This window comes from Periophthalmus magnuspinnatus, chromosome 9 (assembly GCF_009829125.3).
Source record: "Periophthalmus magnuspinnatus isolate fPerMag1 chromosome 9, fPerMag1.2.pri, whole genome shotgun sequence".
NCBI lineage: Eukaryota > Metazoa > Chordata > Actinopteri > Gobiiformes > Gobiidae > Periophthalmus > Periophthalmus magnuspinnatus.
In genome coordinates, this window is record NC_047134.1 from 3,471,759 (window position 1) to 3,495,601 (window position 23,843).

At 46.7% G+C, this 23,843-nt stretch overlaps 1 protein-coding gene across 1 annotated transcript in view; it reads left to right on the top strand.

The window, feature by feature from the left end:
• Positions 1-23,843, top strand: part of LOC129456542 (deleted in malignant brain tumors 1 protein-like) — a 63,296-nt gene that overhangs the window by 5,239 nt on the left and 34,214 nt on the right. Inside the window, exons 5-7 of the mRNA XM_055224427.1 lie at positions 1,613-1,906; positions 15,697-15,975; positions 17,935-18,228. Coding sequence (XP_055080402.1) covers positions 1,613-1,906; positions 15,697-15,975; positions 17,935-18,228 — 867 coding nt within the window. The remainder of the gene's footprint in view (positions 1-1,612; positions 1,907-15,696; positions 15,976-17,934; positions 18,229-23,843) is intronic.

Genomic DNA, 23,843 nt, shown 5'->3' on the forward strand with positions numbered 1-23,843 from the left:
GAGAAGAGAGAGATGGTTTTCCACAGAGTCCAGTGTGGATGGTCCCATATGACTGTGTGAAGGAGTCTGCAGTGAGAGACTGTGTCATTGCCTCACCCTCCTCTCCCTGGGGTCTGGAGGTGAAGTGTTCAGGTAAAAGTCTGATCTCACATTTTTGTTTTTCAGATTTTTTTCTAGTGTCTCTCATCACACACACACACACACACACACACACACACACAGAGGGGGCGTGTCCTCTGTGTGTGTCTCTGGACATGAGGACAGTCCTGTTGGACACAGACGAGTCCAAGTGTGTGAGTTTTGTCTTAAACCCAGAGAGACGCTAAAAACATGATTAAATCTGTTGAGGAGGATCAGCTCTGTCAGCAGCAAAGAGCCCAGTTTAGACTCAAGTCTGTCATGTTTACTCTGAAAAACTACAGAGAGATTCTCACGTGTTTAATAACAAGTGAACTAGGACTAAACCAGGACTGAACCAGGACTAAACCAGGACTAAAACAGGACTAAAGCAGGACTAAACCAGGACTAAAACAGGACTAAAGCAGGACTAAAACAGGACTAAAGCAGGACTAAACCTGGACTAAACAAGGTTTAAAGCAGGACTAAAACAGGACTAAAGCAGGACTAAAACAGGACTAAAGCAGGACTAAAGCAGGACTAAACCTGGACTAAACAAGGTTTAAAGCATGACTAAAGCAGGACTGAAGAGGGACTAAAGCAGGACTTAACCAGGACTAAACCAGGAGTAAAGAAGGTCTAAAGCAGGCAGGATGAAAGTAGGACTAAACCGGGACTAAAGCAGGACTAAACCAGGACTAAACCGGGACTAAACCGGGACTAAAGCAGGACTACAGTTTCCATCACACTCATGAAACCAGCCTGTGGCTTTAAGTAGCTCAACATCCAACATTTTGTGACATGACTTTTGTGTGTGCAGGGCTCCTGGCAGAAGACAACAGCTCAGGTAAAGACACTCACACACCAGGATAACCACTCTGCCACAGTAACACAGGGAGAACATGCACACTCCACTCAGATCAGGAGTCTAACCCACAACCTCCTGGTGAGAGGGAGCACACAGGATAACCACTCTGCCACAGTGTCTGTGTAATCCCTCAGTCTGGTCAGAGTGTGTCTTCAGTTCTGGACAGGTCACTGGTGGATACTTCCTTATATGTGTCTGAAGGGAGGAGCTAACTGTTTGGGTGTAGTTAGCTCCTCCCCCCAGGGCCCAAAGTATTTTCCACAGTGGGTCAAAGTGAATACACATTAGTGGGTGGAGGGTCAAACCTGATGACAGTTTGAACAGAAAAATGTTCTTCTATAAAGAAATATGTGACATTGACTAAAAATGAGGAAATAGACAGGACTGTCCTCCTGACAGTCTTTTCACTACAAACTGACTCAAAACAGATTATTCCTAAAATCTCAGAGCCCCTTTGGGCCAAATTAGTTCTGCTGGAGGGCCAAGTTCGGCCTGGGGATCACACTTTGGACACCCCTGCTCTAAAACTTTTGTCCAGTTGACAAAATAGAATTTTTCTTTTACTCTTGGTGAGGCTTCACTGCTCAGGTAAAGGGGCGGGGCTCACTCTGTCTCTTGTCTGTTCAGAGCTCAGGCTGGTGGGAGGAGCCAGTCGCTGTGCTGGGACTGTGGAGGTGAGACTCAGAGGAGAGTGGAGACGGGTGTATGAGCCTTTTAGACCCTGGGACGTGGAGCACATAGCTGCTGTGTGCAGAGACCTGGACTGTGGCTCTGCTGTTTATAGAGAAGAGAGAAACGATTTTCCGGAGAGTCCAGTGTGGGAGGTCGATTATGACTGTGTGATGAAGTCAGCAGTGAGAGAATGTGTCGATGGTTCATCCTCCTCTTCCTCTTCCTGGGGTCTGGAGGTGAAGTGTTCAGGTAAAAGTCTGATCTCACATTTTTATGTTTCTCAGATGTTTTTTTCTAGTCTCTCTCATCACACACACCACACACACACACACAGAGGGGGCGTGTCCTCTGTGTGTGTCTCTGGACATGAGGACAGTCCTGTTGGACACAGACGAGTCCAAGTGTGTGAGTTTTGTCTGAAACCCAGAGAGACGCTAAAAACATTGTACTGTTTTCACTACGTGTTGGATACACTATGTATGTGAACGCAGATCAACAGCAAGCCAAACTCGGTTTTCACGAGCCAGGAAACTGAGCGTCTTGCTCCTTTAATACGGTCTTCAGGACAGCTTACAATTCGTTACAATTGTGGTGTGAAAAGCTCGAGTGAAAAGCCATTGCTTTCGTAGGTGTAGATAAGATTTTAAACACAAGATGAGCAGCTCTGGACATCAACAAGCAGGCTTATTTTAACACGTTTTTACCTAGCTGAGTTCTGTTGCTGTTACCCATAATGCATTGTGACCACTTCCTGAGGCCTTCAAAATAAAACACAAGTAACCCAAAACTAGTGTATATAGTAATTATTTTTAACAAAATGGCTGTCTTAAACATGAAATATTAATCAATGAATTATAATATACTAAATTATTAACATTACAAAATTATTATGAACTTTTTCTGAAAGTAACTTTACTGTGGGCAGAACACTCCCCGCCTGGCATACTAATGCCACTACTGCTTTATAACTGACAGTTCGTTTTCTAAAAGAACCACAATGTCTGAGATGGGGCGCAAATAAGTCTTTGGAACACCTTGATGTGACGTCCTCACTTCGACCTTACAAACCTTCCCGTCACTGCTAGGAAAGGCAGATGTGATGATGGCCATTGTCCATTCATTTCTTGGGGCTTGAGCTTGCTTCAACAGCACAATGTCTCCTTGTTGGAGGTTACGTTGAGTTCTGTGCCACTTGCGCCTTGACTGAAGGGTGTTGAGATATTCGGTTCTCCAGCGACTCCAGAATTCGTTGGCGAGTGCCTGCACCTGTTTCCACTGATTTTTGAGCAGGTCTTTTCCACAGAAGTCCCCTGGTGGAGAGGGAACATGTTGCTTTTGGGTCAAGATCATTGCAGGGCACAACAAGAATGGTGAGGACGAGTCTGTTGAGATAGGAACCAGGGGCCTCGCATTGATTATGGAAGATACCTCAGCCATTAAGGTACAAAGCACTTCGTGTGTCAGGCGAGTGTGTTTATTTTGCAGAAGCATGGAGTCCAGGATCCTGCGTGTTACTCCTATCATTCTTTCCCATACACCTCCCATGTGGGAGGCATGAGGGGGATTGAACTCCCATGTACAGCCATTGGCATGGAGGTAGCTGACAATATTTGGAGGGTTCTTGTTTGGTTGTGCCATGCCCAACTCAACACTTGCTGCAATAAAGTTGGTGCCTCTGTCTGATCGCAGTTGCCTTGATGGCCCTCGTATTGCGAAAAATCTGCAGATTGCATTTATGCAGCTGCAAGTGTCCATAGATTCAATGATTTCAATATGTACACCTCTTGTGGTCATACATGTAAAAAGAATAGCCCACCTCTTGCTTTGTGCGGCACCACCTCGAGTGCGTCGTGTAACGACTGTCCATGGCCCAAAGACGTCCAATCCAACGTATGAAAATGGTGGGACCATCTCGAGTCTCTCAGGAGGAAGATCAGCCATTTTCTGGGTTTCAAGTTTCCCCCTAAGTTTTCTGCATGTCACACAATGGTAGATAATAGATGATACCAGTCTCTTGCAACCAACTATCCACAGTCCGGCTTGTCGAAGTGCTCCCTCTGTGAACTGTCTCCCTTGATGCATAACTTTGGAGTGATAGTGTTGGGCAAGAAGATGAGTAACGTGATGTTTCTTTGGAAGAATGATTGGATTTTTGGCAGCTGAGTCCAGTGATGCGTTTCTGAGGCGACCTCCGATTCTCATGAGGCCTTCACTAAAATAGGGGTCCAGAGCCAAAAGGCAGCTTGCACTGTGGACTGTTTGATTGGCTTGTAGAGCAGCGTACTCTTCAGGATAGGCGCTCCTTTGAACAGACTGAAGAATTAGCTTTCTGGCAGTTTCCAGCTCCTCTGGAGTGCGCGGCTTAGCGCATTAATGCCAGCCTTTGCATGTATGACTTGATGTATTACTTCTTGAGTAAGAACGAGCTTGGTGAATGAGGAATGAAACACCACGTACAAGAGAGTTCCATGTAGAAAAGCGCTGGAAGCGTTCCAGTGAGAGGCTGTTTTTCTGAACGTGAGTTGCCAAGGTGGTAACTTGTCTGATTTCAGTATCTTTCTCAGGCTCGACCAACTCAAAGGATTTTTGCATCTCACGTCAGCAAGATCAGCCGGATTTTGTTCTGATGTGACGTAGTGCCACTGTTCGGGAGATGTGGACTGACGAATGCGATGAACACGGTTATGGACATAAACATAGAAGCGTTTGGAGTCATTGCAAATGTACCCAAGAACCACTTTGCTATCACAGTAGAATTTGACAGCGTCTGGCTTGTGATCAAGTTCATCAAGGATGAGTTCCGCCATCTCAACCGCTAGAACCGCTCCGCAAAGTTCAAGGCGAGGTATTGTGGGTTCTGTTTGTGGTGACAGTTTTGCTTTCCCAAGTACAAATCCAACTTCACAATGTCCCTCCCCGTTGACTGTTCTTAAGTAGGCTACTGCAGCGATAGCCCAGCTGGAGGCATCCGAAAAGACGCAGAGTTCAGTGTAGGTGGACTTGGAAAGTGAAGCTGGTACGTAGCAGCGTGGAACTTTGAGACTGCTCAGATCTTGAAGGGACAATTTCCATATTTCCCATGCGTCCATCTTGAGTGCGTCCTGAGGGAGGGGAGCATCCCAGTCTTGGACTCCACTTGCCAGCTCGCGTAACAAGAGTCTGCCTTTGACTGTCACTGGTGATGCTAGTCCCAAGGGGTCGAAGATACTGTTGATCACAGAGAGAACACCGCAGCGCGTGTAAGGTTTGTCGTTAACAGCAACCTTGAATGTGAAAGAGTCTGTGTTTATGTCCCAGCACAGGCCTAGACTTCTCTGGGCTGGTAACATCTCATGGTCTAGACTCAAGTCTTTGATGCCGTTGGCTAGGTCTTCTGGTTTGAAAGCTTGCATGACTGAAATACTGTTTGAGGCGATTTTGTGAAGTTTGAGATTCGACTCAGCCAAGGATGCACATGTGCGCTCGAGCAGGTCTATTGCAGCGAACTCTGTGGGGAGTGAAATCAGCCCGTCGTCCACATAGAAGTGCCTCTCAACAAAGTGTCTTGTGTCCGCTCCAAACCTTAACTCGCCCTTCTGGATTGCTCTCCGTAGGCAATAAATGGCCACTGCTGGTGACGGGCTATTTCCGAAAACATGCACCCGCATATGGTACTCTTGCACTTCTTTAGAGAGATCATTGTCCTTGTGCCACAGGAATCTCAAGTAGTCGCGATGGTCCGGCCTGACTAGGAACCCATAAAACTTTTGCTGAATATCAGCAGTGATCGCGATGAGCTCTTTCCTAAACCTAATCAGCACACCGAGGAGGGTGTTATTGAGGTCTGGACCCGTTAACAGTACTGAGTTGAGGGATACACCAAACTGCTCGGCACTTGAGTCGAAGACAACCCGTATCTGGTCGGGTTTCTGAGGATGAAATACCCCGAAAATAGGCAGGTACCAGCATTCTGCGCCATTGTTGATGGGTGGAGCGATCTCTGCATGATTGTTCTGGAACAGCCTTTCCATAAACTCTGAAAACTGTTGCTTTGTCTGAGGGTTTCTTGCTAGGCTGCGTCTTAGCGAATTGAGTCTGGAGAGCATTTGGTCTCTGTTGTTTGGGAGGGGCAAGCGAGGGCACCGGAATGGCAAAGGGGCAACCCAGTTCTTATTTTCATCTTGGTGGACCTCTTTCTCCATTATTTTAAGAAAGGTCTCATCCTCAAAGGACATGGCACTCTTATTATCCTTCTCTGTACGCTCAAAAACCTTTTCCCCAAGTTTAGTTTCTGCTGTATTGGGTTTTGAGCTGCAGGGTGGGCCATTCCTATGCTCCCCGCCGTAGCGCAGTTTCTCTTTAACGATGATGCTGTTGTGACAAGGAGTGAGGAGAGAAGGGCGTCCGTTAGGAAGCATGTGGGTCTTATAAACATTGACAGTTGGTTTATGAGCATTGAGACACACTTCTCCTACGATTACCCAACCTAGATCAAGGCGTTGGGCAAAGGGAGCATTGTGGGGCCCGTTCACTTGTTGCCATGCTTTGTGGACTCGTATGATGTCTCTGCCTAGCAGGACTGCAATCTGAGCACTTGGGTCATACTTAGGAATGAGAGGTGCTAGATGTTTTAAATGGGCGTGGGCAAGAGCAACTTCAGGTGTAGGTATTTCGTCTCTATTAAACATTATCTCACTGCATTCGATGAGTGGGGGGAGGTCCAAACACACACCTCCATCTTCTGGTTCGATTTGAAATCCCACAGCTTTCCTGCCGAGCATCTCAGTAAGACCAGCGCACGTTCTCATGTTGTATGTCACAGGACTACCCTCTATCCCAAATAACTCAAAGAATTCGGGGCAAGCTAGTGAGCTATTACTCTGGTCTTCAAGGATTACATATATCTTAGCAGAGCGTTCTCTGTGGCTTTTTGGGAAGATTCTGACAAGACATACCTTTGAGCAGGAACGCGGAGGACCACTTCCACCGCAGATCTCAGTGCACCGTGATGTAACCTCTGGTGGCAGGCTGATTTGGGCCTGAGCCTCTGGTTCAGGTGCGGCTGATGGCTGGGGTTGCTGGCTTGAATCAGGATGCATGGCAGAACAATGTTTGTCACTTTGACATTCCTCACACTTAAGTTCTATGTTACAGTCCCTTATTGCATGACTGGGAGAACAGCACCGGAAGCATCGTTTGTGTTCTTTGAGTATGCTTCGCCTCTCTTGCATTGGTTTGATCCGGAAAGCCCTACATTTGGCTAGAGAATGTGGTTTTCTGTGAACAGGGCAGTGCCGTGTTAAATCCTCCTCTTTGGCACTGCTATGAGCATTTGTGTTAAGTTCTGTTTTGTTCACAGTGATGGGTGATCTGTAGTTGGCTTGTCTAATGGGTGCTCTCTCACTTTTGTTGAATGGCTGACTATTGTATACTGCAAAACTTGGGTCATTTCTGGCCTTGGCCTCTTCTTGTACAAACTTGACAAAATATGAGAAGGGAGGGAAAGTCACATCATATTTTTGCTTGTATTTTGAACCTGAGTGGAGCCATTTATCTTGTAAACTTGGGGGTAGCTTTTCGACTATGGGTTTGACACCTCGGGGTGTGTCGAGGTAAGCAAGTCCAGGAAGATAGGCTTGGTCCTTGGCAACCAGCAACTCTAAAAGCAAGTCACCAAGCTCCCTGAGTTTTACATTGTCTCTACTAGCGAGGCAAGGGAAGTTGTCTATTTTCTTGAATAGGGCATTTTCAACTACTTCTGGTGTGGCGTAGCATTCTTGCAGTCTTTCCCATGATAATTTGACAGCGGCTTTGGGGTTAGTGGCGTAGACAGCTCTGATTCTCTTAACATGCTCAGAAGACTCCTTACCAAGCCACTTAACAAGGAGGTCTAACTCCTCACTATATGAGAGTCCTATCTCCTCTGTTGCATTTAAGAATGATGACTGCTATGCTCTAAAGTTCTCAGGGGTGTCGTCGAACTTAAAGAGGCCTGTGGTTATTAGCTCTCTGCGTGCAAGGAATCTGGCAAAGTCTAACATGGGCGGTGGGTCACTGTGATGTGAAGCGTGGTAAGTGTATGGCTTTATGTAGTCCTTTGGTGCATTCAAAGGTTCATTTTTTACCTGCATTTTTTCGTAGGCTGAAAGAGAGGGCTGCGTCTCATTGTCTCGTCTCATCGCAGTGAATGATGGGGTCTTTAGTGAGAGTTCAACTGGAGGTGCCTTTTCTTGTGACAATTGCATTTGTGACTTCAACTGGTTTTGATGCTGCACATACTCCATTGTTCTCTGTTTGACTTCTTGTAAAGGGACTTCACTCTCTGTGGTTTCACTTTCGTAATGTTCCTCAGCCGCAGCAGCTTCTAAAACCTTGGCCTCGGCTGCTTTGGCTGCTGCTTCCTTTTCTGCTTCTAACATTTCTAGGTCTGCTTCTAGTAGTACCTTTTCTAGTTCTAGCTTTGCTGGCTGCTTTTTTATCTCAAATTCTTTCTTACTGTACATGGCTTTGGTGTTTGCGGCTTCTGCAGAGGCGCGTGCCAGAGTGGCTGCTGCAAGTACGCTGGACTTTGAGCTTTTGAAGGACATGACTTTGGTGACAGCCTTGGACGATGCTTTTGATGGTGCTTTGCTTGGAGAGTTGGCCTTTTCTTCCTGAGTGTTGTCCATCTCTGCGTCGTTTCTGTGAGTTTTATCTTCCATCAACTGCTGATATGGCTTTTCACTGTACTGTTATCACTACGTGTTGGATACACTATGTATGTGAACGCAGATCAACAGCAAGCCAAACTCGGTTTTCACGAGCCAGGAAACTGAGCGTCTTGCTCCTTTAATACGGTCTTCAGGACAGCTTACAATTCGTTACAATTGTGGTGTGAAAAGCTCGAGTGAAAAGCCATTGCTTTCGTAGGTGTAGATAAGATTTTAAACACAAGATGAGCAGCTCTGGACATCAACAAGCAGGCTTATTTTAACACGTTTTTACCTAGCTGAGTTCTGTTGCTGTTACCCATAATGCATTGTGACCACTTCCTGAGGCCTTCAAAATAAAACACAAGTAACCCAAAACTAGTGTATATAGTAATTATTTTTAACAAAATGGCTGTCTTAAACATGAAATATTAATCAATGAATTATAATATACTAAATTATTAACATTACAAAATTATTATGAACTTTTTCTGAAAGTAACTTTACTGTGGGCAGAACACTCCCCGCCTGGCATACTAATGCCACTACTGCTTTATAACTGACAGTTCGTTTTCTAAAAGAACCACAATGTCTGAGATGGGGCGCAAATAAGTCTTTGGAACACCTTGATGTGACGTCCTCACTTCGACCTTACAAACCTTCCCGTCACTGCTAGGAAAGGCAGATGTGATGATGGCCATTGTCCATTCATTTCTTGGGGCTTGAGCTTGCTTCAACAGCACAATGTCTCCTTGTTGGAGGTTACGTTGAGTTCTGTGCCACTTGCGCCTTGACTGAAGGGTGTTGAGATATTCGGTTCTCCAGCGACTCCAGAATTCGTTGGCGAGTGCCTGCACCTGTTTCCACTGATTTTTGAGCAGGTCTTTTCCACAGAAGTCCCCTGGTGGAGAGGGAACATGTTGCTTTTGGGTCAAGATCATTGCAGGGCACAACAAGAATGGTGAGGACGAGTCTGTTGAGATAGGAACCAGGGGCCTCGCATTGATTATGGAAGATACCTCAGCCATTAAGGTACAAAGCACTTCGTGTGTCAGGCGAGTGTGTTTATTTTGCAGAAGCATGGAGTCCAGGATCCTGCGTGTTACTCCTATCATTCTTTCCCATACACCTCCCATGTGGGAGGCATGAGGGGGATTGAACTCCCATGTACAGCCATTGGCATGGAGGTAGCTGACAATATTTGGAGGGTTCTTGTTTGGTTGTGCCATGCCCAACTCAACACTTGCTGCAATAAAGTTGGTGCCTCTGTCTGATCGCAGTTGCCTTGATGGCCCTCGTATTGCGAAAAATCTGCAGATTGCATTTATGCAGCTGCAAGTGTCCATAGATTCAATGATTTCAATATGTACACCTCTTGTGGTCATACATGTAAAAAGAATAGCCCACCTCTTGCTTTGTGCGGCACCACCTCGAGTGCGTCGTGTAACGACTGTCCATGGCCCAAAGACGTCCAATCCAACGTATGAAAATGGTGGGACCATCTCGAGTCTCTCAGGAGGAAGATCAGCCATTTTCTGGGTTTCAAGTTTCCCCCTAAGTTTTCTGCATGTCACACAATGGTAGATAATAGATGATACCAGTCTCTTGCAACCAACTATCCACAGTCCGGCTTGTCGAAGTGCTCCCTCTGTGAACTGTCTCCCTTGATGCATAACTTTGGAGTGATAGTGTTGGGCAAGAAGATGAGTAACGTGATGTTTCTTTGGAAGAATGATTGGATTTTTGGCAGCTGAGTCCAGTGATGCGTTTCTGAGGCGACCTCCGATTCTCATGAGGCCTTCACTAAAATAGGGGTCCAGAGCCAAAAGGCAGCTTGCACTGTGGACTGTTTGATTGGCTTGTAGAGCAGCGTACTCTTCAGGATAGGCGCTCCTTTGAACAGACTGAAGAATTAGCTTTCTGGCAGTTTCCAGCTCCTCTGGAGTGCGCGGCTTAGCGCATTGATGCCAGCCTTTGCATGTATGACTTGATGTATTACTTCTTGAGTAAGAACGAGCTTGGTGAATGAGGAATGAAACACCACGTACAAGAGAGTTCCATGTAGAAAAGCGCTGGAAGCGTTCCAGTGAGAGGCTGTTTTTCTGAACGTGAGTTGCCAAGGTGGTAACTTGTCTGATTTCAGTATCTTTCTCAGGCTCGACAAACTCAAAGGATTTGTGCATCTCACGTCAGCAAGATCAGCCGGATTTTGTTCTGATGTGACGTAGTGCCACTGTTCGGGAGATGTGGACTGACGAATGCGATGAACACGGTTATGGACATAAACATAGAAGCATTTGGAGTCATTGCAAATGTACCCAAGAACCACTTTGCTATCACAGTAGAATTTGACAGCGTCTGGCTTGTGATCAAGTTCATCAAGGATGAGTTCCGCCATCTCAACCGCTAGAACCGCTCCGCAAAGTTCAAGGCGAGGTATTGTGGGTTCTGGTTGTGGTGACAGTTTTGCTTTCCCAAGTACAAATCCAACTTCACAATGTCCCTCCCCGTTGACTGTTCTTAAGTAGGCTACTGCAGCGATAGCCCAGCTGGAGGCATCCGAAAAGACGCAGAGTTCAGTGTAGGTGGACTTGGAAAGTGAAGCTGGTACGTAGCAGCGTGGAACTTTGAGACTGCTCAGATCTTGAAGGGACAATTTCCATATTTCCCATGCGTCCATCTTGAGTGCGTCCTGAGGGAGGGGAGCATCCCAGTCTTGGACTCCACTTGCCAGCTCGCGTAACAAGAGTCTGCCTTTGACTGTCACTGGTGATGCTAGTCCCAAGGGGTCGAAGATACTGTTGATCACAGAGAGAACACCGCAGCGCGTGTAAGGTTTGTCGTTAACAGCAACCTTGAATGTGAAAGAGTCTGTGTTTATGTCCCAGCACAGGCCTAGACTTCTCTGGGCTGGTAACATCTCATGGTCTAGACTCAAGTCTTTGATGCCGTTGGCTAGGTCTTCTGGTTTGAAAGCTTGCATGACTGAAATACTGTTTGAGGCGATTTTGTGAAGTTTGAGATTCGACTCAGCCAAGGATGCACATGTGCGCTCGAGCAGGTCTATTGCAGCGAACTCTGTGGGGAGTGAAATCAGCCCGTCGTCCACATAGAAGTGCCTCTCAACAAAGTGTCTTGTGTCCGCTCCAAACCTTAACTCGCCCTTCTGGATTGCTCTCCGTAGGCAATAAATGGCCACTGCTGGTGACGGGCTATTTCCGAAAACATGCACCCGCATACGGTACTCTTGCACTTCTTTAGAGAGATCATTGTCCTTGTGCCACAGGAATCTCAAGTAGTCGCGATGGTCCGGCCTGACTAGGAACCCATAAAACTTTTGCTGAATATCAGCAGTGATCGCGATGAGCTCTTTCCTAAACCTAATCAGCACACCGAGGAGGGTGTTATTGAGGTCTGGACCCGTTAACAGTACTGAGTTGAGGGATACACCAAACTGCTCGGAACTTGAGTCGAAGACAACCCGTATCTGGTCGGGTTTCTGAGGATGAAATACCCCGAAAATAGGCAGGTACCAGCATTCTGCGCCATTGTTGATGGGTGCAGCGATCTCTGCATGATTGTTCTGGAACAGCCTTTCCATAAACTCTGAAAACTGTTGCTTTGTCTGAGGGTTTCTTGCTAGGCTGCGTCTTAGCGAATTGAGTCTGGAGAGCATTTGATCTCTGTTGTTTGGGAGGGGCAAGCGAGGGCACCGGAATGGCAAAGGGGCAACCCAGTTCTTATTTTCATCTTGGTGGACCTCTTTCTCCATTATTTTAAGAAAGGTCTCATCCTCAAAGGACATGGCACTCTTATTATCCTTCTCTGTACGCTCAAAAACCTTTTCCCCAAGTTTAGTTTCTGCTGTATTGGGTTTTGAGCTGCAGGGTGGGCCATTCCTATGCTCCCCGCCGTAGCGCAGTTTCTCTTTAACGATGATGCTGTTGTGACAAGGAGTGAGGAGAGAAGGGCGTCCGTTAGGAAGCATGTGGGTCTTATAAACATTGACAGTTGGTTTATGAGCATTGAGACACACTTCTCCTACGATTACCCAACCTAGATCAAGGCGTTGGGCAAAGGGAGCATTGTGGGGCCCGTTCACTTGTTGCCATGCTTTGTGGACTCGTATGATGTCTCTGCCTAGCAGGACTGCAATCTGAGCACTTGGGTCATACTTAGGAATGAGAGGTGCTAGATGTTTTAAATGGGCGTGGGCAAGAGCAACTTCAGGTGTAGGTATTTCGTCTCTATTAAACATTATCTCACTGCATTCGATGAGTGGGGGGAGGTCCAAACACACACCTCCATCTTCTGGTTCGATTTGAAATCCCACAGCTTTCCTGCCGAGCATCTCAGTAAGACCAGCGCACGTTCTCATGTTGTATGTCACAGGACTACCCTCTATCCCAAATAACTCAAAGAATTCGGGGCAAGCTAGTGAGCTATTACTCTGGTCTTCAAGGATTACATATATCTTAGCAGAGCGTTCTCTGTGGCTTTTTGGGAAGATTCTGACAAGACATACCTTTGAGCAGGAACGCGGAGGACCACTTCCACCGCAGATCTCAGTGCACCGTGATGTAACCTCTGGTGGCAGGCTGATTTGGGCCTGAGCCTCTGGTTCAGGTGCGGCTGATGGCTGGGGTTGCTGGCTTGAATCAGGATGCATGGCAGAACAATGTTTGTCACTTTGACATTCCTCACACTTAAGTTCTATGTTACAGTCCCTTATTGCATGACTGGGAGAACAGCACCGGAAGCATCGTTTGTGTTCTTTGAGTATGCTTCGCCTCTCTTGCATTGGTTTGATCCGGAAAGCCCTACATTTGGCTAGAGAATGTGGTTTTCTGTGAACAGGGCAGTGCCGTGTTAAATCCTCCTCTTTGGCACTGCTATGAGCATTTGTGTTAAGTTCTGTTTTGTTCACAGTGATGGGTGATCTGTAGTTGGCTTGTCTAATGGGTGCTCTCTCACTTTTGTTGAATGGCTGACTATTGTATACTGCAAAACTTGGGTCATTTCTGGCCTTGGCCTCTTCTTGTACAAACTTGACAAAATATGAGAAGGGAGGGAAAGTCACATCATATTTTTGCTTGTATTTTGAACCTGAGTGGAGCCATTTATCTTGTAAACTTGGGGGTAGCTTTTCGACTATGGGTTTGACACCTCGGGGTGTGTCGAGGTAAGCAAGTCCAGGAAGATAGGCTTGGTCCTTGGCAACCAGCAACTCTAAAAGCAAGTCACCAAGCTCCCTGAGTTTTACATTGTCTCTACTAGCGAGGCAAGGGAAGTTGTCTATTTTCTTGAATAGGGCATTTTCAACTACTTCTGGTGTGGCGTAGCATTCTTGCAGTCTTTCCCATGATAATTTGACAGCGGCTTTGGGGTTAGTGGCGTAGACAGCTCTGATTCTCTTAACATGCTCAGAAGACTCCTTACCAAGCCACTTAACAAGGAGGTCTAACTCCTCACTATATGAGAGTCCTATCTCCTCTGTTGCATTTAAGAATGATGACTGCTATGCTCTAAAGTTCTCAGGGGTGTCGTCGAACTTAAAGAGGCCTGTGGTTATTAGCTCTCTGCGTGCAAGGAATCTGGCAAAGTCTAACATGGGCGGTGGGTCACTGTGATGTGAAGCGTGGTAAGTGTATGGCTTTATGTAGTCCTTTGGTGCATTCAAAGGTTCATTTTTTACCTGCATTTTTTCGTAGGCTGAAAGAGAGGGCTGCGTCTCATTGTCTCGTCTCATCGCAGTGAATGATGGGGTCTTTAGTGAGAGTTCAACTGGAGGTGCCTTTTCTTGTGACAATTGCATTTGTGACTTCAACTGGTTTTGATGCTGCACATACTCCATTGTTCTCTGTTTGACTTCTTGTAAAGGGACTTCACTCTCTGTGGTTTCACTTTCGTAATGTTCCTCAGCCGCAGCAGCTTCTAAAACCTTGGCCTCGGCTGCTTTGGCTGCTGCTTCCTTTTCTGCTTCTAACATTTCTAGGTCTGCTTCTAGTAGTACCTTTTCTAGTTCTAGCTTTGCTGGCTGCTTTTTTTATCTCAAATTCTTTCTTATTGTACATGGCTTTGGTGTTTGCGGCTTCTGCAGAGGCGCGTGCCAGAGTGGCTGCTGCAAGTACGCTGGACTTTGAGCTTTTGAAGGACATGACTTTGGTGACAGCCTTGGACGATGCTTTTGATGGTGCTTTGCTTGGAGAGTTGGCCTTTTCTTCCTGAGTGTTGTCCATCTCTGCGTCGTTTCTGTGAGTTTTATCTTCCATCAACTGCTGATATGGCTTTTCACTGTACTGTTATCACTACGTGTTGGATACACTATGTATGTGAACGCAGATCAACAGCAAGCCAAACTCGGTTTTCACGAGCCAGGAAACTGAGCGTCTTGCTGCTTTAATACGGTCTTCAGGACAGCTTACAATTCGTTACAATTGTGGTGTGAAAAGCTCGAGTGAAAAGCCATTGCTTTCGTAGGTGTAGATAAGATTTTAAACACAAGATGAGCAGCTCTGGACATCAACAAGCAGGCTTATTTTAACACGTTTTTACCTAGCTGAGTTCTGTTGCTGTTACCCATAATGCATTGTGACCACTTCCTGAGGCCTTCAAAATAAAACACAAGTAACCCAAAACTAGTGTATATAGTAATTATTTTTAACAAAATGGCTGTCTTAAGCATGAAATATTAACCAATGAATTATAATATACTAAATTATTAACATTACAAAATTATTATGAACTTTTTCTGAAAGTAACTTTACTGTGGGCAGAACAAACATGATTCAATCTGTTGAGAAGGATCAGCTCTGTCAGCAGCAAAGAGTCCAGTTTAGACTCAAGTCTGTAATGTTTACTCTGAAAAACTACAGAGAGATTCTCACGTGTTTAAGAACAAGTGAACTAGGACTGAACCAGGACTAAACCAGGACTAAACCAGCACTAAACCAGCACTAAACCAGGACTAAACCAGGACTAAAGCAGGACAGAACCAGGACTGAACCAGTACTAAAACAGGACTAAACCAGGACTAAACCAGGACAAAACCAGGACTGAACCAGGATTAAATAGGACTAAACCAGGACTGAACCAGGACTAAACAGGACTAAAACAGGACTAAACCAGGACTAAACCAGGACTAAACCAGGACTGAACCAGGACTAAACCAGGACTAAACCAGGACTGAACCAGGACTAAACCAGGACTGAACCAGGACTAAAACAGGACTAAAACAGGACTAAACCAGGACTAAACCAGGAGTGAACCAGGACTAAACAGGAGGATGACACCAGGACAGAGCGGTGATGTCACAGCCCTGTGTGCGTCCTATTGGCTCAGAGTGATGATGTCACACATGTGTGTCCACAGACTCGGTGCGTCTGGTCTCAGGGCCCAGTCTGTGCTCAGGATCAGTGCAGATCTGGAACCAGTCCTGGACCTGGGTCTGTGAAGGGGCCTTGGACCAGCAGGGGGCAGAGGTGCTGTGCAGGGAGCTGGGCTGTGGGGCTCCTTCTCTCCTCCAGGGGGCACTCTCTCCTCTGAAGCAGAGGTTCCACTGTGAGGGCCATGAGTCTGCTCTGATGGACTGTCCCCGCTCCGGCTCAGAGACCTGCTCCTCTGGAGCCGCTGTCAACCTCACCTGCTCAGGTAAAGGGGCGGGGTCTGACTCCTCAGGTACAGGGGTGGGCCTGACTGCTCAGGTAAAGGCGCGGGGCCTTACTGCTCAAGTAATCGGGCGGGGCCTCACTGCTCAGGTAAAGGGGCGTGTCCTCACTGCTCAGGTAAAGGGGCGGGGTCTCACTCTGTCTTTTGTCTGTTCAGAGCCGCTCAGGCTGGTGGGAGGGGCCAGTCGCTGTGCTGGGACTGTGGAGGTGAGACACAAAGGAGAGTGGAGACGGGCGGAGTCCTCTAGATTCTGGGACCTGGAGAACACAGCTGCTGTGTGCAGAGACCTGGACTGTGGCTCTGCTGTTTATGGAGAAGAGAGAGATGGTTTTCCACAGAGTCCAGTGTGGATGGTCCCATATGACTGTGTGAAGGAGTCTGCAGTGAGAGACTGTGTCATTGCCTCACCCTCCTCTCCCTGGGGTCTGGAGGTGAAGTGTTCAGGTAAAAGTCTGATCTCACATTTTTGTTTTTCAGATTTTTTTCTAGTGTCTCTCATTACACACACACACACACACACACACAGAGGGGGCGTGTCCTCTGTGTGTGTCTCTTGACATGAGGACAGTCCTGTTGGACACAGACGAGTCCAAGTGTGTGAGTTTTGTCTTAAACCCAGAGAGACGCTAAAAACATGATTAAATCTGTTGAGGAGGATCAGCTCTGTCAGCAGCAAAGAGCCCAGTTTAGACTCAAGTCTGTCATGTTTACTCTGAAAAACTACAGAGAGATTCTCACGTGTTTAATAACAAGTGAACTAGGACTGAACCAGGACTGAACCAGGACTAAACCAGGACTGAACCAGGACTAAACCAGGACTAAAACAGGACTAAACCAGGACTAAACCAGGACTAAACCAGGACTAAACCAGGACTAAACCAGGACTAAAACAGGACTAAAGCAGGACTAAAGCAGGACTAAAGCAGGACTAAACATGGACTAAACATGGACTAAACATGGACTAAACATGGACTAAACATGGACTAGACAAGGTTTAAAGCAGGACTAAACCAGGACTAAAGCGGGTCCAAAGCATGACTAAAGCAGGACTGAAGAGGGACTAAGGCAGGACTTAACCAGGACTAAACCAGGAGTAAAGAAGGTCTAAAGCAGGACGAAAGTAGGACTAAACCGGGACTAAAGCAGGACTAAACCAGGACTAAACCGGGACTAAAGCAGGACTACAGTTTCCATCACACTCATGAAACCAGCCTGTGGCTTTAAGTAGCTCAACATCCACCATTTTGTGACATGACTTTTGTGTGTGCAGGGCTCCTGGCAGAAGACAACAGCTCAGGTAAAGACACACACCAGGATAACCACTCTGCCACAGTAACACAGGGAGAACATGCACACTCCACTCAGATCAGGAGTCTAACCCACAACCTCCTGGTGAGAGGGAGCACACAGGATAACCACTCTGCCACAGTGTCTGTGTAATCCCTCAGTCTGGTCAGAGTGTGTCTTCAGTTCTGGACAGGTCACTGGTGGATACTTCCTTATATGTGTCTGAAGGGAGGAGCTAACTGTTTGGGTGTAGTTAGCTCCTCCCCCCAGGGCCCAAAGTATTTTCCACAGTGGGTCAAAGTGAATACACATTAGTGGGTGGAGGGTCAAACCTGATGACAGTTTGAACAGAAAAATGTTCTTCTATAAAGAAATATGTGACATTGACTAAAAATGAGGAAATAGACAGGACTGTCCTCCTGACAGTCTTTTCACTACAAACTGACTCAAAACAGATTATTCCTAAAATCTCAGAGCCCCTTTGGGCCAAATTAGTTCTGCTGGAGGGCCAAGTTCGGCCTGGGGATCACACTTTGGACACCCCTGCTCTAAAACTTTTGTCCAGTTGACAAAATAGAATTTTTCTTTTACTCTTGGTGAGGCTTCACTGCTCAGGTAAAGGGGCGGGGCTCACTCTGTCTCTTGTCTGTTCAGAGCTCAGGCTGGTGGGAGGAGCCAGTCGCTGTGCTGGGACTGTGGAGGTGAGACTCAGAGGAGAGTGGAGACGGGTGTATGAGCCTTTTAGACCCTGGGACGTGGAGCACATAGCTGCTGTGTGCAGAGACCTGGACTGTGGCTCTGCTGTTTATAGAGAAGAGAGAAACGATTTTCCGGAGAGTCCAGTGTGGGAGGTCGATTATGACTGTGTGATGAAGTCAGCAGTGAGAGAATGTGTCGATGGTTCATCCTCCTCTTCCTCTTCCTGGGGTCTGGAGGTGAAGTGTTCAGGTAAAAGTCTGATCTCACATTTTTATGTTTCTCAGATGTTTTTTTCTAGTCTCTCTCATCACACACACCACACACACACACACAGAGGGGGCGTGTCCTCTGTGTGTGTCTCTGGACATGAGGACAGTCCTGTTGGACACAGACGAGTCCAAGTGTGTGAGTTTTGTCTGAAACCCAGAGAGACGCTAAAAACATTGTACTGTTTTCACTACGTGTTGGATACACTATGTATGTGAACGCAGATCAACAGCAAGCCAAACTCGGTTTTCACGAGCCAGGAAACTGAGCGTCTTGCTCCTTTAATACGGTCTTCAGGACAGCTTACAATTCGTTACAATTGTGGTGTGAAAAGCTCGAGTGAAAAGCCATTGCTTTCGTAGGTGTAGATAAGATTTTAAACACAAGATGAGCAGCTCTGGACATCAACAAGCAGGCTTATTTTAACACGTTTTTACCTAGCTGAGTTCTGTTGCTGTTACCCATAATGCATTGTGACCACTTCCTGAGGCCTTCAAAATAAAACACAAGTAACCCAAAACTAGTGTATATAGTAATTATTTTTAACAAAATGGCTGTCTTAAACATGAAATATTAATCAATGAATTATAATATACTAAATTATTAACATTACAAAATTATTATGAACTTTTTCTGAAAGTAACTTTACTGTGGGCAGAACACTCCCCGCCTGGCATACTAATGCCACTACTGCTTTATAACTGACAGTTCGTTTTCTAAAAGAACCACAATGTCTGAGATGGGGCGCAAATAAGTCTTTGGAACACCTTGATGTGACGTCCTCACTTCGACCTTACAAACCTTCCCGTCACTGCTAGGAAAGGCAGATGTGATGATGGCCATTGTCCATTCATTTCTTGGGGCTTGAGCTTGCTTCAACAGCACAATGTCTCCTTGTTGGAGGTTACGTTGAGTTCTGTGCCACTTGCGCCTTGACTGAAGGGTGTTGAGATATTCGGTTCTCCAGCGACTCCAGAATTCGTTGGCGAGTGCCTGCACCTGTTTCCACTGATTTTTGAGCAGGTCTTTTCCACAGAAGTCCCCTGGTGGAGAGGGAACATGTTGCTTTTGGGTCAAGATCATTGCAGGGCACAACAAGAATGGTGAGGACGAGTCTGTTGAGATAGGAACCAGGGGCCTCGCATTGATTATGGAAGATACCTCAGCCATTAAGGTACAAAGCACTTCGTGTGTCAGGCGAGTGTGTTTATTTTGCAGAAGCATGGAGTCCAGGATCCTGCGTGTTACTCCTATCATTCTTTCCCATACACCTCCCATGTGGGAGGCATGAGGGGGATTGAACTCCCATGTACAGCCATTGGCATGGAGGTAGCTGACAATATTTGGAGGGTTCTTGTTTGGTTGTGCCATGCCCAACTCAACACTTGCTGCAATAAAGTTGGTGCCTCTGTCTGATCGCAGTTGCCTTGATGGCCCTCGTATTGCGAAAAATCTGCAGATTGCATTTATGCAGCTGCAAGTGTCCATAGATTCAATGATTTCAATATGTACACCTCTTGTGGTCATACATGTAAAAAGAATAGCCCACCTCTTGCTTTGTGCGGCACCACCTCGAGTGCGTCGTGTAACGACTGTCCATGGCCCAAAGACGTCCAATCCAACGTATGAAAATGGTGGGACCATCTCGAGTCTCTCAGGAGGAAGATCAGCCATTTTCTGGGTTTCAAGTTTCCCCCTAAGTTTTCTGCATGTCACACAATGGTAGATAATAGATGATACCAGTCTCTTGCAACCAACTATCCACAGTCCGGCTTGTCGAAGTGCTCCCTCTGTGAACTGTCTCCCTTGATGCATAACTTTGGAGTGATAGTGTTGGGCAAGAAGATGAGTAACGTGATGTTTCTTTGGAAGAATGATTGGATTTTTGGCAGCTGAGTCCAGTGATGCGTTTCTGAGGCGACCTCCGATTCTCATGAGGCCTTCACTAAAATAGGGGTCCAGAGCCAAAAGGCAGCTTGCACTGTGGACTGTTTGATTGGCTTGTAGAGCAGCGTACTCTTCAGGATAGGCGCTCCTTTGAACAGACTGAAGAATTAGCTTTCTGGCAGTTTCCAGCTCCTCTGGAGTGCGCGGCTTAGCGCATTAATGCCAGCCTTTGCATGTATGACTTGATGTATTACTTCTTGAGTAAGAACGAGATTGGTGAATGAGGAATGAAACACCACGTACAAGAGAGTTCCATGTAGAAAAGCGCTGGAAGCGTTCCAGTGAGAGGCTGTTTTTCTGAACGTGAGTTGCCAAGGTGGTAACTTGTCTGATTTCAGTATCTTTCTCAGGCTCGACCAACTCAAAGGATTTGTGCATCTCACGTCAGCAAGATCAGCCGGATTTTGTTCTGATGTGACGTAGTGCCACTGTTCGGGAGATGTGGACTGACGAATGCGATGAACACGGTTATGGACATAAACATAGAAGCGTTTGGAGTCATTGCAAATGTACCCAAGAACCACTTTGCTATCACAGTAGAATTTGACAGCGTCTGGCTTGTGATCAAGTTCATCAAGGATGAGTTCCGCCATCTCAACCGCTAGAACCGCTCCGCAAAGTTCAAGGCGAGGTATTGTGGGTTCTGGTTGTGGTGACAGTTTTGCTTTCCCAAGTACAAATCCAACTTCACAATGTCCCTCCCCGTTGACTGTTCTTAAGTAGGCTACTGCAGCGATAGCCCAGCTGGAGGCATCCGAAAAGACGCAGAGTTCAGTGTAGGTGGACTTGGAAAGTGAAGCTGGTACGTAGCAGCGTGGAACTTTGAGACTGCTCAGATCTTGAAGGGACAATTTCCATATTTCCCATGCGTCCATCTTGAGTGCGTCCTGAGGGAGGGGAGCATCCCAGTCTTGGACTCCACTTGCCAGCTCGCGTAACAAGAGTCTGCCTTTGACTGTCACTGGTGATGCTAGTCCCAAGGGGTCGAAGATACTGTTGATCACAGAGAGAACACCGCAGCGCGTGTAAGGTTTGTCGTTAACAGCAACCTTGAATGTGAAAGAGTCTGTGTTTATGTCCCAGCACAGGCCTAGACTTCTCTGGGCTGGTAACATCTCATGGTCTAGACTCAAGTCTTTGATGCCGTTGGCTAGGTCTTCTGGTTTGAAAGCTTGCATGACTGAAATACTGTTTGAGGCGATTTTGTGAAGTTTGAGATTCGACTCAGCCAAGGATGCACATGTGCGCTCGAGCAGGTCTATTGCAGCGAACTCTGTGGGGAGTGAAATCAGCCCGTCGTCCACATAGAAGTGCCTCTCAACAAAGTGTCTTGTGTCCGCTCCAAACCTTAACTCGCCCTTCTGGATTGCTCTCCGTAGGCAATAAATGGCCACTGCTGGTGACGGGCTATTTCCGAAAACATGCACCCGCATATGGTACTCTTGCACTTCTTTAGAGAGATCATTGTCCTTGTGCCACAGGAATCTCAAGTAGTCGCGATGGTCCGGCCTGACTAGGAACCCATAAAACTTTTGCTGAATATCAGCAGTGATCGCGATGAGCTCTTTCCTAAACCTAATCAGCACACCGAGGAGGGTGTTATTGAGGTCTGGACCCGTTAACAGTACTGAGTTGAGGGATACACCAAACTGCTCGGCACTTGAGTCGAAGACAACCCGTATCTGGTCGGGTTTCTGAGGATGAAATACCCCGAAAATAGGCAGGTACCAGCATTCTGCGCCATTGTTGATGGGTGGAGCGATCTCTGCATGATTGTTCTGGAACAGCCTTTCCATAAACTCTGAAAACTGTTGCTTTGTCTGAGGGTTTCTTGCTAGGCTGCGTCTTAGCGAATTGAGTCTGGAGAGCATTTGGTCTCTGTTGTTTGGGAGGGGCAAGCGAGGGCACCGGAATGGCAAAGGGGCAACCCAGTTCTTATTTTCATCTTGGTGGACCTCTTTCTCCATTATTTTAAGAAAGGTCTCATCCTCAAAGGACATGGCACTCTTATTATCCTTCTCTGTACGCTCAAAAACCTTTTCCCCAAGTTTAGTTTCTGCTGTATTGGGTTTTGAGCTGCAGGGTGGGCCATTCCTATGCTCCCCGCCGTAGCGCAGTTTCTCTTTAACGATGATGCTGTTGTGACAAGGAGTGAGGAGAGAAGGGCGTCCGTTAGGAAGCATGTGGGTCTTATAAACATTGACAGTTGGTTTATGAGCATTGAGACACACTTCTCCTACGATTACCCAACCTAGATCAAGGCGTTGGGCAAAGGGAGCATTGTGGGGCCCGTTCACTTGTTGCCATGCTTTGTGGACTCGTATGATGTCTCTGCCTAGCAGGACTGCAATCTGAGCACTTGGGTCATACTTAGGAATGAGAGGTGCTAGATGTTTTAAATGGGCGTGGGCAAGAGCAACTTCAGGTGTAGGTATTTCGTCTCTATTAAACATTATCTCACTGCATTCGATGAGTGGGGGGAGGTCCAAACACACACCTCCATCTTCTGGTTCGATTTGAAATCCCACAGCTTTCCTGCCGAGCATCTCAGTAAGACCAGCGCACGTTCTCATGTTGTATGTCACAGGACTACCCTCTATCCCAAATAACTCAAAGAATTCGGGGCAAGCTAGTGAGCTATTACTCTGGTCTTCAAGGATTACATATATCTTAGCAGAGCGTTCTCTGTGGCTTTTTGGGAAGATTCTGACAAGACATACCTTTGAGCAGGAACGCGGAGGACCACTTCCACCGCAGATCTCAGTGCACCGTGATGTAACCTCTGGTGGCAGGCTGATTTGGGCCTGAGCCTCTGGTTCAGGTGCGGCTGATGGCTGGGGTTGCTGGCTTGAATCAGGATGCATGGCAGAACAATGTTTGTCACTTTGACATTCCTCACACTTAAGTTCTATGTTACAGTCCCTTATTGCATGACTGGGAGAACAGCACCGGAAGCATCGTTTGTGTTCTTTGAGTATGCTTCGCCTCTCTTGCATTGGTTTGATCCGGAAAGCCCTACATTTGGCTAGAGAATGTGGTTTTCTGTGAACAGGGCAGTGCCGTGTTAAATCCTCCTCTTTGGCACTGCTATGAGCATTTGTGTTAAGTTCTGTTTTGTTCACAGTGATGGGTGATCTGTAGTTGGCTTGTCTAATGGGTGCTCTCTCACTTTTGTTGAATGGCTGACTATTGTATACTGCAAAACTTGGGTCATTTCTGGCCTTGGCCTCTTCTTGTACAAACTTGACAAAATATGAGAAGGGAGGGAAAGTCACATCATATTTTTGCTTGTATTTTGAACCTGAGTGGAGCCATTTATCTTGTAAACTTGGGGGTAGCTTTTCGACTATGGGTTTGACACCTCGGGGTGTGTCGAGGTAAGCAAGTCCAGGAAGATAGGCTTGGTCCTTGGCAACCAGCAACTCTAAAAGCAAGTCACCAAGCTCCCTGAGTTTTACATTGTCTCTACTAGCGAGGCAAGGGAAGTTGTCTATTTTCTTGAATAGGGCATTTTCAACTACTTCTGGTGTGGCGTAGCATTCTTGCAGTCTTTCCCATGATAATTTGACAGCGGCTTTGGGGTTAGTGGCGTAGACAGCTCTGATTCTCTTAACATGCTCAGAAGACTCCTTACCAAGCCACTTAACAAG